The sequence below is a fragment of the Empidonax traillii genome, unplaced genomic scaffold (genome assembly GCF_003031625.1).
Source record: "Empidonax traillii isolate 1590-97213 ecotype Southwest subspecies unplaced genomic scaffold, ASM303162v1 scaffold25:size3598162, whole genome shotgun sequence".
NCBI lineage: Eukaryota > Metazoa > Chordata > Aves > Passeriformes > Tyrannidae > Empidonax > Empidonax traillii.
This window is the reverse complement of record NW_020955218.1, coordinates 3107633-3125208: the sequence shown is the minus strand read 5'-3', so window position 1 is coordinate 3125208 and position 17576 is coordinate 3107633. Positions and strand designations below refer to the sequence as shown.

Below are 17576 nucleotides of genomic sequence, written 5' to 3'. Positions count from 1 at the left end.
TTAGACATTTTGATCTTGCTCACCTCAAAACTGGATGAGGACACTTAACAGCCTTGCAAGTTGTGTTTTCAAGAACTGTGCAGCTCTACCTCTCTCATTCAGATAATTAATCATAAGTTGCAAGTTGCATGTCTGACTACCATGCTCTCTCTTCACCATGTCTATTGAAAAGATAAGTTTGTAAATTTGTCTTTTAGGGAAGCTGGTGGCTAAATTGTATATAGGCACATATCCAGTTTGTTGTTAGGTTAACTGACATCACAGTTTGTACTCTGTAGCACCAAAGTATTTTTATGGCATACAAGATTAGCATTCTAACAGTATTCACATTCTTACATTTAGCATTAGTGTGTGGTGTAAGGACAATGCTATTTTAAGACAAATAAAGAAGAAGTTGAATAGTTACTATATTTTTTCACGTTTGTTGTCTTGAAACCCCTACTTTATATGGTAGAACAAGTTGTTTCAGCTTTCTGTCGTGTTATTCTTTAGCAAGCAGTCTGAAACATGCTATTTTTGTGTATTTACATCAACATAAACATCATACGGACTTTTGTCTCTTGTCTGTGTACTCTGAGCTTCTAGAACAATGTGCTATATAGTCACGTACTTTCACTAATGCTCGAGGCCCAGGGGAGAGAGATTTTCATCTTGTATAGTTAAATAATGCTACTCTGGGGTAAAAAAGTTGGAAAAAGAGAGTTATCAACAACAGCTGCACCTTATAGCTTGTTGAAATGTAAACCCCAGTGTTACTGTTTTCAGTAAGCACCCGGTCAAGTGAATTACATGTATGTCTTCCATGAGAAACTATCAAGAGTTATAGCAGGCAGATGATAGAGCTTTTTGGTAGACTCAGCCGTCATTTCAAGTCTCAGTAGGTAGGTAGTCAGTAGGTAGTCAGAGATATAGTTTCTGTTGTGCCTTTTTAACCGAGGCTGTGATTCCGGTGAGCGAACTTTCACTTCTTTGATATGAGAAGTGATAAAAGAAAATGTATGAACTGGTAACATCGGAAAGCAGCACTGAGTTATGCTATGTAGTAAAAGGAGAAGCTTCTAGCAGTTATGTTTTTATTGGGATGTAATGCCAGTAGTCTGACTCTTGCTTTCTTTTCTGCTGGTACAGGAGATCCATCGTCGATTTGAAAATGCTGCTGACACAGCCAAGACAAAGGCTCTTCAAACTGTTATTGAGATGAAGGTAAATGATTGTGTGTGTGGGCCACAGTAGAGTTTGTTCTCTGGAAAATGGCTTTTCATATGAAACATGACTGACTCTACAAAATACTGTATATTTCTGTCAGTCTTCTAATTTAAAATAAGTATATTTACTTTATAGTATTTAATTATCTGTATTAGTTTAGTTATTACTGGTCAGTGAAGAGACAGACACAGTAGAAACCTGCCTTCTGTCTGCCTGCAGCAGCATATATGGATTTCTTTCAGTTAACCAAAAGTCCATTATATGGACTGGGAATGATAGATTAGTATGAAAGATTTTTAAGTTTCTATGATGATGTGGGTTCTTTTATTTTTATATTATCAACATTTGAAATACTGCTTTGCATTTTGTGTGCCAACAAAACTGGCAAACTCAACACCCACTTAAAGAATGGAGCATATAGGTAGAAAGATGTCTGTATGCCACCATAAACCTAACTTATCTAGATGAACTTGCAATTGAATTTTCAAACCATTAACTTAAGTATTTAATGGATTGATGGCAGTTTGCCAGGAGCTAAGGAGCCACAATCAAGTGTGTGGTTTACGCAGCTTTTTGGTATCATATTTCATATTGTGTGGCCCATAAAGTACATCAGACATGTATTTTGGACAAATACAGGCAAAAAATTAGAAACCGTCTTTGCAAGCTATTCTTTTTTATATCCCTTCTTTTATTTTCGTTCCTTTTTTCCCTTGCAACTTTTTCCATTCTATGTCAATGTTTTTCATATTCATATCCCATCTTTCTACTCTGAAGCCTTTCATTTGCTGTCATTCTTTTATTAGTCATCTCTCTTGTCTGTACTAATGAAAACTAATTGACCATCTGGTAACAATAAGTGTCTTTACTATCAAAAGAGAAACACACCGGCATTTCTGGGAAATGATATGAGGGCTGAAACTAAATACTGGACCCATTTCAACACGTCACCTCACTACCTCTCTAATTTTTTGTTGCAAAAGTTTGCTTTACTGATTTTAACTCAAACATCAAATGTTAAGCAGGAGATCCAATAAGATCTTCATAATGGTCCTTTAGAAAAAACCTTATCTCACGAACGAACACCTGTATGTGAAAGTCTTTCATGCTTTTTGTTCAGCACTTCCTTGATCATCAAATTAAAAAATATAAAGGTTTTGTTTGTGAAAGACTGTGGGATAGTTTCAAATACTAATTGTTTTTCAGGAAAGAATAAATATTTTGGGGAAATAAAATTTAAAAAAAAATAAAATACTTTGAGAGATTACAATCCATGAATACATCTCCCTGTTCATGAGTATGCATGAAACTCTGTATGCTGTATGAATCTGTTCTTGCTGTTCCTAACACATAGGACTTATGAAAAGTAAGCCAAGTAGACTGATCATCCCGCAAAACTGTGAGGATAAGGATAGATTGACTTTTTTATTTTTCTGGATATTTTTAAAACATAGAAATACTTTATATATTGTATGTATGAGCCAGAATACTTGACAGATCCTTTCCTGCTGTATCCAGTCAAAACTTGACTGTTGCATCTTTTCCTTGCTTATGGCGCCCTTCTGTTCTCCATTTGTGACCCCGCTTAAATTTCTAGTGGCACAAATCCAGTCATTTGCCATTCTTGCAGTCACATTTGGCTGTCCATTCAATTAGAATTAAATTTCTCTGGTTTATGCTGGCTTTGCATTACAAGGCAACTTTTCTGCATGTTCCTTTATTTATTCATCGTATACTGTGTCCCTACCCTGAGCCATATTTTCTTTCAGTAAGTACTAAACTTTTGCTTTCCTTAAAAGGTAGAAAAACCATTGAAAAATGAGTGTCTGAGCACTCATATGTAAAGATTTCTGTAGGAACTTCAGGAGAAAATTTCAAGGGCAGGTACACGTCTAACAAATTATTTCCTTTTTTTCACTCTGGTGGTATGTTAACAAATCATCCAACTCTGTATCTTGATCTGTCTCTTCTAATCATTTTCAGGATTCGAAAATTTCTTCCATGGAGCGGGGCCTCCGGGATTTGGAGGAGGAGATTCAGATGCTGAAGTCAAATGGGGCTCTGAGCACAGAGGAACGTGAAGAGGAAATGAAGCAGATGGAGGTGTACCGTAGTCATTCCAAATTCATGAAAAATAAGGTATTGAGAGAACAAGTGACAGTATTAAGTTAAACTGAGCTTAGCAAACGAGAGAAATTTTCATACTACAGCTATGAGTTATGGTCTGGGTTCCCATTCAGATGCTGGGGAACAGAATTTATTGTATTCTGCCATTAAGCCACTGAAGTAATTTGTAAATATTTAAGAGAATTTTAAATTCAAATTTTAAAATATGATAAAGCTGGCTCACTAAGTTCAGTGGCCCAAATTCTGCTTTTATTGTCATGCTTGATTTTCTTTTATTTTAGAAAGATTTTGTCTTTATCTTTAGACTATTTCTAACCCATTGTAGTTCCAGGTTTTATTTGGTCTAAAGTCTTTTCAAATGCAGTCTGTTGAAAAAAAGGTATTTCTTTCTGCAACTGTTATTCTGTAACTACTGGGCCTTTTTATTATATAAAGGCTGAAAAGAGCATGAACTGTCATTATAATGGCTTTCCATTTTACTCTCCTTACAGTAGTGGAGTCAGAATGTGAGTAGATTCTACAACAGTGGTGGTGCCAGCATTAATTTATATTGTTTGAAATACAGGACAAATACAACAGTGAGATGTGTTGATCCTCAGGTATAAAGATGGACACTGACAACTGAGTTGTCTATAGACAAAAGTGAATTCATTCTTTGTTTCTCAGTCTTTTACCGGGCCCTAACAACGTTCTTTAAAGAAGATTCAGGCCCCCTTGTGCAGTAAATTCAAGTATATTGTGAACAGTCCTGCTTTTCTTAATTAACTTTTACAAATCTGTGGAACAGAGGTTGCAAGTGACTCTACTAGGTTCTACCTACTGCATTTGTCCTGCTTGAAATCATTTGTCAAAAAAAGGATGCTGAATAAAATATCTTGGTGAAGTGTTACTTGCCCTGAAGTAGGAACGTATACTCAGTATGTGTTTCTGTCACTTGCCTCACACCAGCTCACTGATCTACCTCAAAATAACCACATCTGTTCTTTTATGCTTTAGTCCTTTACTCGACTGGGTTGCTTCTAGGAACTGAAGGATACCCCCTTCAAATTAGGAATGGAGACATGATTAGGGCATCTCTTCCTTCCATTCTCTCATCTTTCTTTCTTCTTTCCTTCTTCCCCTGTTAGCAACTCCTCAGTTTCCCCTTCTCCTCTCCCTCTATGGATCTGTAGATCTGTTCAGCTACTTGATTTCTGGATCTCTTCTGTCTGTTGTGTCTGATCATTTATTTTTCCTGCAGAAAATTTGCTCCTTTTTTGGTAACTATTTGCTCGTGACTCGTAACCATCTCCAATCTGGTTGTCCTACTTTCTTTTGTAATTGCACAGCATTTATTTTTTGACTGTTGTATTGTATAGTAATTTGTGGCTGTATCTTGACAATTAACTTTACTCTTCTTAAACTGAAATATGTCCTTTTTCCTGTCGTATTTTCCTTATGAATTCCAGTTTCAAAGCCGTTGGGATAAGTGCCCCGTACCTGGCATCTGTGAGCATAACCAAAACTATGCATCTTTTGTTTCATAATCAAATTCATGTCTGGCAGCCTATATGAAATTACACAGACATTAAATTTTTAAGAAGACTTTACGAAGAATGGAAGAGAAAATGAGTGACCAGTGCTGATTCTTCTGCTCAGTTCTTTGTCACTTTTAGTTACTCAGACTGGGTAACTGGAAGCTGACAAAAAATAAATATTTAAAAGCATAACAATGTCGTGACAGGTAGAGCAACTGAAGGAAGAGCTAAGTGCCAAAGAGGCTCAAGGGGAGGACCTGAAAAAAAGAGTGGCTGGTCTCCAGACCGAGGTCTCTGCAGTAAGATCTACCTTTTGTGTGCAGTGGCCGTTCACTGGGGCTTTGTAGCACTCTGGCTTCTGGTGTAGCTTTTTCTTCTCTTACCCTATTAACAACTTGGTATAACAAGTAGAACTAACAGCCTGCTCAGCCTTGTAGCTGCCTTTTTGTTCACATGGTTTTGGTGTCCATAAATAACATCACTCTTCGGCTGAACATGTGTATTTGGTTTGTTGTTTCTTTTTAATGGTATGAGCCGTTTAAGCAATAACTTACTCTTCTCTATTGAAGAAGATTTTCAGAAGTATTCAGCACCCATTTTGGGACCAGACTTTCAAAGAGGTTTGCTTTTCCTAGTGAAACAAAACTAATTTGAAAACTTGGGTTGAACCCTCTTAACATTGTTCCCCCAAAAATAACAAAAGCTGGATGCTGAACACTTTTAAAACTGATCGTTCAATTTTAGCAGCATGAGTTTAGGTTATTCCTTTGCTGTGAAATTAGAGTTTCACTCAAAAGAGTGAACACAGTGTCTCACCAAGAAGAGAGGTGTGAGCACTTGATGCTGTCTGAAGTTCTCTTGCAGTGTGGAATGGAATGTGCTGCACTTTTGCTAAGGAACTTTAGCACATTTGCAGTGTGGGCTTGCAGCTCTGAAATGGGGCTCTTGGGAGTCTTGCTACTTGGGAATTTTAATGTAATGACATGTGGTAAACATATCTTCTGAGATGACCCCAAAAAGGTTTATCTTTTCAAAGAAAGTCCAAAGTGGTTTTGAGAAAGTTTTACTATAGTTCAGGCTGCCTACTAATTGGAAAAGTTTGTGTCATCTGAAATTTTTTAAGGAGGCTTTTTTTTTTGGTTTAGATACTCTAGGAAACATACCCAGCAGTAAAGAATTCCTCTCTTCCCAGCTGTTCTGCTGTGCCTGGCAGTATTGTGCAACTGGGGGTATTGACCAGTGGCTGACAGCAGAGATAATGCTGCTAACATCAATACCTTGGTATTGAATTTAAATAGGTGGCAAAATCATTCTGTGAACATATCTGCTTCTAGTAAAAATATGAAAAAAGCAACCTAGTATGCTTAAATTAAGTGAATAATAAACTGTTGAATAGTTCTATAAATTCATCTTGTACACCTTCCCATTATTCCATTTTAAACAAACCAGTTTGTGTGAGGTTTTTGAGGTATGTCGTCCTCCTTCCTCATCTCCTCATGTGCACTGTTTCACACTGGAACACGGGAGTCCTTGATGACTTATTTTGATGCTGTTTTAATACTCTTTGGGAAAGAGTTTTCTTTCTTTAGTTGCCCATTATTGAAACAGTGTTGTCAAGATAAAACAGCATTTACCCAAGCTTTTTCTCTCAGTTACTTCTACTAGTATGTGCATTTATTCTAATTAATTTTTGTTTTTATTATAAATTATACCATAGTTTTGTTCTTAACGTATTCCCAAACATGGAGGATGACCTGGTCAATTTTTTTAGTTTGTGTTGTCCTTTAATTTCTGTTTTGAAGCATTAGACTACATACTTTTGAGACCAAGGGATTTTTTTTTGATGTCACAAACAAAATTGTTCAAGTTAAAAAAGGAAAAACTGTTTAGTTTTTAGAGATATGTCCACCTCTGCTATATAATATATGCAGCAATAAAATATTGCTATTCTGTGAGATCTGTAGGAAGCAAACCAGAAAGTTGGTTACAAACTTGGACTTAAGTCTACATTTAGACTTCCCTGTCCTCTTTACTGATTTTTTTTTTTTTTTTTTTTTTTTTTTAACCCTCAGATTTAATAAAAACTGTCCTGGGTGATGATTGCACTTAGAAGGACATTTCAACTCATTTCAGTGCTTTATTTTGGCATTTCTTACTGTTTGTTTTTTTAAATAATGCAACCTACATTTGTTAAAATTTGCATTTCTGTACTGATTTAATTTACTAAATTAAGTTTAGGAAATTTCTCCCAGCAAAATGCAATTCCACAAACAGTTTTCATTTTGTTCTGATGTGTATTTGCATCTGCTTTAAGAAGCCTCCATAGATTAAATCTTAGAAGATTGAAATGCTGGTCTTGTAAATAGTGGAGAAAGTAAGGGTGTCTTCTATAAGCATGAGTCTGGATTGCCAGGTGGAGAGATGGAGGGAAACTTTCTGATTTGACGTTTCAAAGCAAGCATCGTGCTTCTGAGAGGGGTTCTACTTCATTAAAACTTTATCCCTGCTGAGTATCTGGTTTTGGTCAGTCCTTTGGAAGATGAATAAGAACAGACTGCCTCTGTTAAAAAGAACCTCTCTTGAAAAATTGATACTACTGCTCCCCCATCTTTTTCCTTGTATCCTTTGCTCCTGGCACAAATTTTTGCCGGCCTTTCATTCAAGTTAACGGAAGGCTTCACAATTCCATGGGCTGAGGGGGAGAGTATCATACTGTTTGTTGGTAGTTACATGTATTTATAGTAATTTTTGTAAGGAAGGTGTAAATTATTTCTTCCTTTGCCCGCCCGTCTTTTCCTTCTTTTTTCAGATTGGTCAGGTGAAACAGGAGCTGTCACGCAAAGACACCGAGTTGCTGGCCTTGCAGACGAAGCTGGAGACCCTCACAAATCAGTTCTCTGACAGCAAGCAGCACATCGAAGTTCTGAAAGAGTCTCTTACAGCTAAAGAGCAAAGGGCTGCCATCCTGCAGACAGAGGTGAAACGGGCAACTCCTTAGTTACTGACTTTTCAGAGCTAAAAAGCATTATTTTGTTTCTTTTTACTTAGGTTATACAGTCCCACAGGCTTTCAGTACTGCTTGCTGTGAGCACTTTGTGTCTTTGATTATCTGTTTGATTCTCTAGTCCAGGGGATTGTAAAGACAAATAGATGTGTGTGGGTGCACAGCTGAGCTGGAAGTTGCTGGGGGGATTTATTTTCAATGACCTCGTAGCTAAAAGAGAGCTGAAAAAGGAAGAGAGTTCCAGGAGCATAAAGCTTGCAGGGGCTTTGCTAGTACTGTCAGCATGTGCAGGAACTCTTACATGTAAGACTGTGCTCACACCTAAAATGTGGGCTTTCATGTTATATGATGCATATTCCAAGAGAAAGGAAAAATCTTTTCGAAGCTGTGGTTCAGTAACAGGTGCTTCAGAAATTCCCATATTATATTATGTAAGACCCCAGTGCGTATCTGAACAGATCAAACAGATACGAAATGGGACATAAATGTGTTGCTTCTGGACATTCTTGAAGGGCAAGCATGAAATGTTGAGCGCAGAGAGCATTACAAATCCTTGACTTGGAAAACTGCAGTGTTAGTGGGAGTCCAAAAGATGGCAGTGTTGCATCAAAAACTAGATGTCCTTACAGATAAAGCAGTAGAAAGCCAGGGGAGCTGTGAAATAGGCATGCAGAAAATTTGTGGGTAACTCTGGGAGGAGAGTTCCAAATTTTCAGAGTGTAAGAGAATTGATCTGAACTTTTTACCCTCGTGTAGCTTTCCTTTAACCAAAGTCAGTGAATCTGTGGGGGCACGTGGCCTTGATGAGTGCAGAAATCAAGTTACATATCTTTGGATATTCTAAGATGGCTTTTCTGGTTACTCTCAGATTTATGTAGAATTGAAATTGCATTGCTGGATATAACTGTGAAAGTGAGCTAGTTTACAATCATAAACCTCTTATTAAATTCATTCTTTCCTTTTTGCTAGTTCAGGAACGTGTCCTAGATTCACACATGTCTATTTAAAAAAAAATAAAATTACATTTCTAAGTATCATTGAAAATGGATATTATGTAAATAAACGTTTTCAGAGGTAAGTTGCAGGTTTAAACCATTACAGTGGTTGAAAAGCATATAGGTGTGTTAAACCATTGTGCAGTATTGTGACAAACCTACAAAGCTGGAAACACATTTCTCTTCTCACTCTTAAATAATAAATAGCAGTACTTTTCTGCTCATGAGAAATAAGTTATTGAACAAATACACTTTATTAGCAAGCTAAAAGACTTCAGTAGAGGGTGATAATTTCAGCTGTTAACGTAGTTAAACATATTTACTCAAAATGCACAAAATTTAAACAGAATATTTAAAAACAGAAAGACTTGGTTATATACCCTTGATAGATACTCTTGACAGTTATTCAGAACATTTGCTTTTATTTTAGCTGAAAGCCAAAGTACTTTTTTAACATAGAAAATTACTGTCTAACTTGTAATATTAGAAAATAATCATTGAGAATATTCATTCTGCACTGGGTGCTTCCAAATGGGGTTCTCACATAGCACCACAATTCCAAACCAAATTGGATTCTTCCTTCGAAGCATGAAAACTTTTTTTACTGATGAGAAGTGGCTGAAAGGAGGGGGATAGGAGGGAAAAGAGACAAATTTTCTGCTTACTGTTTTTAGGTTATTCACATAATTTGCTTTCAGCTATTCTAAGTAAAATGTAACATCTGTGGTAATGATTTTCTGTCTGTTTGTCTTTCAGTAAGGAGCTGCTGTAGCTAAAACATTAACAATACTCGTTTAGAATGATGTTTTTGTGATAGATTTAATGGATTGAATAGTCCAGCATGTTCTCCACAGTAAGATGTGACAGACTGCTATGAATTTAACATATACAAAGTGTTGTTGATAAACTGACTATTCCATTGTATCAGAGTAGATATTTAGAATGATTAGTTATGTTCCTGAGGATTTTTATGTAGTACCAAGAAGATATTTATATTTTTTGAAAGATAAGTCTTATCTTTTTCATCCTTGTTGGTCTTCTTCTCAGAAAGCTCAACCATTAAATCATCATCTGCCTTCACAAGTATTCTCTCATGTATAAGGTTGAAACATGTAAATATACAGTGCTGAGATGTTTGTCATCGAATCCTTTTTAAAGGAAAAGAGTCCTTTCCATACAAGCATTGTTGCTGGGAATAGGATAGGAATGTGAGATCCTGCTTGGGCTCACTTGTTGACATCACTGGTCAATGTTAAAACATAACTAGCTTCTCTCAAGACACCTAGAGAGAGTTGTGAGGAGGAAGAGAGGTGCAGTTTCTGTCAAATACTGGCAGGCATCTTCATAGGGGATTGGTATTTTCAAGTCATATTTAAATAAACATTCTGAAAGAGAAAACCTTCATAACCCCTTTTATTTAATTGTCTGTTAAAGAAACCTGCTTGTAGGGGGGGCAAAGTGTTGATATGATATCTCAAAAATGGATTTACCACCTGCCACCCTAGAACTGCAAACAACAGGGAGCTGTTTGTGTGGTATTTATCTTAAGGGCTACTGGGTGGGGAGGATATTGTGGTTAACATTTTTGATTTGTGAAGAAACCTTTAAAAATAGCTCTAAAACTGTATGGTCATTTTGTAAACAAAACAGAAAATAAGTCAGTGTTTGTTTTGGAATTAAGGCTTTATCCATATAAAGTTTGTTTTACCCAGTGAACCCTTTAGCTTAGGTCAGTGCCAGAAGGTATGAAGGTATGTGGCTTCAGTGGGAGGCTACATTAACCAGTGAGAACATTCCCCTTTATTTTTGTACACTGCCCAAGCTGGCATGATTCTGAAATTGGTCTGTTCCTATGGTAAATTCAGATGAATATTCAATAGAAAAATGAATCTAGTCCTCTGTAAGTTTTTATTTTCTCTGAATATCTTAGTAGAACATAAATGTTTTTTAAGGCTCTTTCTTTATTCAGACTTATAGTGGTGTTTGGAAACTATAGTAGGATCTCCCAAATGAGAGACAGTTAGGGAGTGGATTACATTTAGTGAGGAATGTGCAGATGGGAGCTGAGTGTCTCTAACAAGAATTATTAGCACCAGCTACATGAAGACCTATACTGACACCTGCGAACATGAAGGTCAGCTCACAGAACTGAGGTTACCATGTTTAGATATTTAATATCTTGTGCCAAAGGTTGTGGAAGAAGATTTGAACTGATTTCTGACCTGAGCAGGTCCTAGAATCAGTACATCTGTCCTGCATTGAGTTTATAACCTCAGCAAGAACCAGACAAGCTCTGCACAAAGCCAGGTGTGTGCACCCCTGCTCTGTGGCATGGTCATGGAATCCTGCTGAGTTGTCCAGGTGTAACTGGAGCTGGGTGTTCATAAAGAGTTCACTCTCTTCTACAGACCGTACTTGATGTTGCTGCAATCTGTGTAAGGAGGTAAAGAGTCAACTCTAACGTAATAAATAAGAAAGATCAATATCAAAAGTAGAGAATTAAATTAAGTACTGTAAACTACCTCTGCATTCAAAATAAACAGTCAATAAACATAGCTTTAAAGTCTTAATTACAGATGATGCTATCAGTAAAAAGACTTAGCTCTTTTTTGAATTTATATATGTTTGCAAGTTAGTAATGAAATGTTACAAAACTGATCCTTTTTAAAAATACAGTTGGAGACTTCACATAACAATAGCTACTCTGAACACATACCAAATATAATTTCATGTCTCTGTGCTTTTCTCAATTATCTTTGAATTCTGAGTGCTGACATAGAATTACTTAACCTCTGCTCTAAAAAATCACTGGCTTCTATTAGAAACCTTTGTGAAGCACAAACACACATTCCAGGATTGGTATTCCATCTGTTCCTTTTTCTGCCTTTACTGTCTGTAGTCATACCAACAGAGAATTAGAATTTTGAATTTTGCTGTTACAGAGAAATTTGGGCTTGAATAGAGCATGGGGGGATGATTGTACCGTCTGAAACCTCTGAATTAAGTATGATTTGGTTCACTGATCTAAACTGATAGTTCAGCCATGGTTTGAACAGGTGACAAGTAGATGAGAAGAAAAAGAGTAGCACACTGGGGGTTTTTCCCCAAGTGAGAATCAGCAGCACCATAACCTGATCGCTACTATGCAGTGGGGGTGATGTTAAAATTCAGGAAAAGACTGTGTGCAACCTAAGTCCTACTGACTCAAGCTCCTGAGTCAGTTCTGAAACTCACTGTAGACTTTGAAAATTTAAGTGATTTCCCTATAGTTTGGGAATATTCTGAAAGCTAAGACTGTAATTACAGAATGAAGATTCTAAAAAAGGCTTAAGGTTAAATTTATATTAAATATCATTTCATTTATTGTGTTTATACTGGTAGTCATTAAGGCTACTAATGTACTAGTTTTTCTTAGAAGTTTGGGCTTCTGCATGTTTAGTGTATGGCTAGACATATTAAGAATGGAGTCAGAGAGTATTATTTCCTACTGCTGGAAAATCCTGTGAAGGCAGATCAATGGTTCCCAACAGCTTTTCATATATCATTCTTACAGTAAAGAAATTCAAGTCCTGTGTGTGGTACCCAGCTGAAGAGAGGCATCTGTACCTAGGAAGGCTCTTGTGTTAAGGTGGCAACCAAGGTGCTGATTTTGCTAAAGTTTCACAGGCAATTGGATGATCTCTGCAGGTCAAGTTAATCAACCCGTTTTTACATGGAACAGTTGCCTGAGCTGTACTGTAGGATTTGGCTTGCCATGCATAATTAAAGACGTGACAGTCTATTACTGTGAAAGCAGTAGGTTAACCCAGGGTTAAGACAACAACATCCAAGACACAGAAGTTAGGAGTAGGGGCGTCACCAGCTCAGTAGCTGTTTGCCTGGTCGTTTCCATGTACAGAGAGGATCTTAAGCTGGCTCTGTTGAAGTTGGCATCACCTGACTCCCACAGACCTCAATTCTTGTCACTGTGGGAGGATACCATACATAAACTGAGCTGACATGAATAAACAAGTGCAGTGTTCTGCCAGGAATAGTGCTAAGGTGATGATTGTGTGTCCTGCCAGCCTTTGAAAATACTCTTGAAAGTGTTTTCTATGGTTTCCTAGGCAAGGACCTCACACAAATAATACCAGGAATGTAATTTACCCCAAACCGTAAACTAATATAGAGTTCAAAGAGAATAATCAATCAGAAAATGGAAAGCATTCTGTGGATAACTTTCTATTTGCAGATGTTCTCTTTTCACTTCATACTGTGCCGTAGGCATCCGGACTGTCTCAAATGTTTTGCAACACAACTGTAGAGAGTATGTGGATTTTCTTCTGATGGAGATTTTCAGTTTCCCTTCAAGAATTAGTAAAAGTGACTCTTAGCTTTAATATCAGAGACATCCAGAGAAGAACATAATGTGATCAATCTATGAAACTGCATGTTTTTAAAAAGAAGACAAAGCCTGATCCACCTGCTAAACTTTTCATTGCAAACACTAGCTGTCCTATAAATCATATTTGGGTATACCTGGAACTCTGATGTCCCTGCAGATTATACTCCATGCCCTACTTGCTGGGTGAAAGGTCAGGAATGTGATTTTAATAACATATGTGTAAGTGAGAAGGCTCCAGACATAGAGGTGGCAGCGGGATTGCAGTGCTGATGGGGAGAGCAGGGCAGTCCTTTTCCCCACTGGCAAGTGCTTATTTCTCTATGTGAAAGGAGTCAGACAAAACAGCAAAGGATTTTGTGGGTGTAACGTACTGTAAATGCAGAGCCTTAGAGGCAACTTTTCCATTTACAAATCGAAATAAAATGGAATTAGAATGACACATTAAAACTAAATGCTACTCAAAATACCATAGGCATAGTGACTTCCTAAATTCTTGCCTTAGCTGGAGTTGTCACAGTCATCTTTTCACATCGCGTCTCTGCTAGTCTGTGCTGTGCAGGAGGACCAAGAAATTCATTGATCACCCTGTTTACTCTGTGTGACTGATGTCCTGTAATGGATTCAGCTAACATGAACCAAATCTGATACTGTCAAATAAGATTAGCAGCCAAGCTGGCAGATTTGAGCTCTGTCTGAATGCTGAGTGGATAGGGGTCAGTGGGTTTCTTTTGGTGTCTTGAGCAGGTTGGTGGTGTTGGATTTCGTATTCCACAATGGTCTTTGAGATTAGTCTGTGCTCTGTGGTGACCTTATTCTTCTCATCAAATTTATATTCAGATAGCTCTGATTCCTTCTCCCATTTTCTTTGCCTTGTGAGCTGTTTCATTTGTGTAAGAGAAATGAAGAAGGAAAAGCAAAAGCTGTTCAACATGCAGTTTGGAAGTTTGAGGATACCATAGAATTCCCAGCATGTTTCTAAATTTACTGAAGCCATGGAAGCTCTAAATGTGTTTACGTGTCCAAATTGCACCCACAATATCCTGTACTGTGTCATTTGTTCCATTTTATCTCTAATATAAAACTGCGTCCTGCGGAAAAAGCATGGTACATATAAACTATTATGTTGCTTTTTAAGCCAAAATATTCTTAGCCATCCTAAGGTAACCTCTTCCAATGTTTTGATCTGCAGTTGCTGCAAAGAACTCTACTTTTATTACCTCCAGGCTCAGATAGTGTTCTGATTAAAACATAGTAACAAATAGTCACTTTATATTCTAAGAGTCAATGTTTAAATCTCTGAATGTTAGTAATGTTTCAAATAAAGGGGTCAGTTTCTCTACATATGAGAGAACTTCTCAACAACACATCGTTTTGGCTTCTACTTTGAGGAATAAATTCCAGACTTGTATGTTACAAGACTGAGATATGTGAGAAGTACAATTTGAGATTTTCCAAGAAGGAACATTAGTCTCATATAGTTTGGAAATAAAACATTAGTTTATTTTTACTGTTTAGTCTCCTGCCACTTGTGATAACTGTTTTATCACGGTTTTATATACGTTGAATCCTTAAAGGTGTGTGAGATTTCTGACTCTGTTTGTAATACTTCCCCTGTGGAAGTGCAGTTTTACTTTCCTAAGATTTCTCTCCTTCAGTGCTAAACAAACCCTGTTTCTGCATTTCTGAATCTAGGTGGATGCATTACGATTACGTCTGGAAGAGAAGGAGACTATGCTAAATAAGAAGACAAAGCAGATTCAGGAGATGGCAGAGGAGAAAGGGACTCAAGCAGGAGAGATCCATGACCTCAAGGACATGTTGGAGGTGAAGGAACGCAAAGTTAACGTTCTTCAGAAAAAGGTAAGAGGGTAGAGATGTAAGTCAGATACACATCTCTGATGCATCTCGATTTCCAAGTCTGTCAAAAAGTCTGTACTAGAATTTACATTTTGGAGATTGATGATTGAGTCCATTCATGGGATGGGAATCTGGTGAAATGATGAATTTCAGTTTGAAATTTTGATGAAAAAACCTGAGAAAATTCAAAGCAAGGGTTATTGCCTTTCAGTGGTTGTGTGTGCTGCTTCTGCTTCCACTGTGCTGTTGACAATGACCGAAGTATCTGTGTGAGGGCACATCATCTGAAAAAATCAATCTTTTGACTCCCACACCTTACCAATGCCACACTGGTTTGAAGCAGAGAGCACTGGCTGACTATAACTTCAATATGTGACTAAATGAATGAGGAGTTGAATCAGTAGAAGCAATTAGGATGATTTCTCAGTAACTTTACTGAGGAAAGTTCAGGAAGAACTTTGTATAACTTTCATTAGAAATGCTGTTTTATCATACTTAATATTTCTTGGGAAATGCTAGAATAGGATAATCAGGGTTCAAACTATCCTTCATATCCTTCTGGATAAGAAAATGGAGACCTTATCAGTGAAATGGGGGAGGTCTGGGTAAGGAAACGTAGACCCTGTCAAAGAAATTAGAGAGGTTTCCCAAAGGGCATTTAGTCCTGGGGCAGTGAACATCATTATGGATGATTGTTGGCAAATTGCACACAACATATCCCAATTTTCTGCCACATATGGTAGAAAGAGAGAAGTGCATGTATCACAATAAATTTGAAAGAATATTTTTTTCTCTCTATCTTTAGAGACGCTTCTCTTAGAGCTTTTATTAAATGTATTAGGCTGTAAATGTGGGTGTTTTTTGTTTTATTTTTTCCCTAGACCTTTAAACAATTCTGTGGAATTCTCATTATATTAATAGTTCAGAATATTGATTAATTTCTGACGCCTGGCCAGTGCCTTTTCTTCTTGTACATAACCATGAATCACAAGGGTTTAGGTCATGTTCAGGTCTGTTACAGCAAATGTCATGTGGGAATGAAAGTCCAGGCATGGGCTTAAGCCATAAATAAGTCATTAATAACTCCAGAGCAGAGCCCTAATTCCCAGTCTTCATGGGCTCATTTTTTTGACTGTTCATCTTTTTAGAAACACTTAAAGATTTCTGATTTTTGTGCTGTGCTTTCTTTTTGTTTTCAAAATTGGCCATGCACACTCCAGACATAGATTGAGATCCCAGCTGAATGTTTGACCAAGAAGTGAGGACTCTGACATTTCCGTAAATGTTAAATGTCGCTGAGGGTGTTTTACTTCCATTTATTCTTACGCTGTTTTTTCACACGTTTTCTTACTCACTTTACTTGTCACTTGAGAATGACCTTTCATTAGATCATTTATAGGCAATGCTAAAGGTTCTCTTTTTACCCATTTTTTAATGCTTTTTTTTTAGAGTCAACTGTAATCCATATTAAGGCAGTTTCATCTTGTGTCTTCTTGCACCTGTCCTGTTTTTTGAGGTTTGTTTTTTGCTGCTTCCAGGATATAAGTACCTGATCTCTTCAGGTTGGAAAGTGAGGAGCCAGGCTTTTAGATGTAAAGGCTTTCAGGTCTTGTTCTCCTAGGCAGCTCAACTGGGGATCACACTACCATAATAAATTGCAATTTGTGGTGTTTTGTAAATCTTTCTCTGTGCTTTTCAAACAAAAAAAAAACCACCCAAAACCACAGAATCAAACCATCATAGAATGCTTTGCGTTGGAAGGGACCTTAAAGATCATCTAGTTCCAATCCTGCTGCCAAGGGCAGGGAATCTTCCACTAGACCAGGTTGCTCAAAGCCCCACCCAACTTGGCCTTGAACACTTCCAGGGATGAGGCATCCACAGCTTGTCTGGGCAACCTGTTCCATACAAAAACCATATAACCTATCTGTAGTAAAACATGTGTTTCCTGCTGCTAACTAGAATCACATGCAGAGATTTGAATTTGCTGTAGCCTTGAAGTTGCTGGAAGCCTTTCCTTTAGCACAGTTAAATTGTGAGGGTTGTGAATTCAGAGGTTAATTTTTCGGTTTCTATAACTAACAAACCTAGTGAAGAATCCAGCTGACAATTCTGGAAGTTTGTGGTGCAATATAGAATTTCTATTTATTTAATAAGCAGGGCTTTTTTTCTCGTTTTCTGTAGCATTTTTCCACAGGAGAGCAGAGCTTGAGACAACACCTAAGAAAGGACTGATCTGATTTTTTAATACATATTATTGTGGAAGTTGTGAGAATTGTTTCAGGTGCTAGGGGAAAAATGATGAAGTCTCATTTTTATCTGGTATATATGCCTGCCATTTTTTGACTTCACAGATAGCTAATACTGCCCCTTGCCTGTAGTTCCTCTCATGTAAATTTTTTTCTCTTAATGCTTGTAAACAGTGATTTACTTTTTCTTTCGTTGCATTTCTAGGGTGCACTTTCTTATTAAAGTGCACAGCTTGT

General features: G+C 37.2%; 1 protein-coding gene across 12 annotated transcripts in view; it reads left to right on the top strand.

The window, feature by feature from the left end:
* ERC1 (ELKS/RAB6-interacting/CAST family member 1) overlaps positions 1-17576 on the top strand; it is a 301902-nt gene that overhangs the window by 75881 nt on the left and 208445 nt on the right. For 7 of the 12 annotated variants that reach the window (XM_027905919.1, XM_027905911.1, XM_027905903.1 and 4 more), the window contains exons 4-8: positions 1129-1203; positions 3190-3345; positions 5057-5140; positions 7660-7827; positions 14926-15093. In XM_027905919.1, the coding sequence (XP_027761720.1) occupies positions 1129-1203; positions 3190-3345; positions 5057-5140; positions 7660-7827; positions 14926-15093 (651 nt within the window). The remainder of the gene's footprint in view (positions 1-1128; positions 1204-3189; positions 3346-5056; positions 5141-7659; positions 7828-14925; positions 15094-17576) is intronic. The other 5 variants (XM_027905936.1, XM_027905963.1, XM_027905952.1 and 2 more) reach the window with 1 other exon arrangement.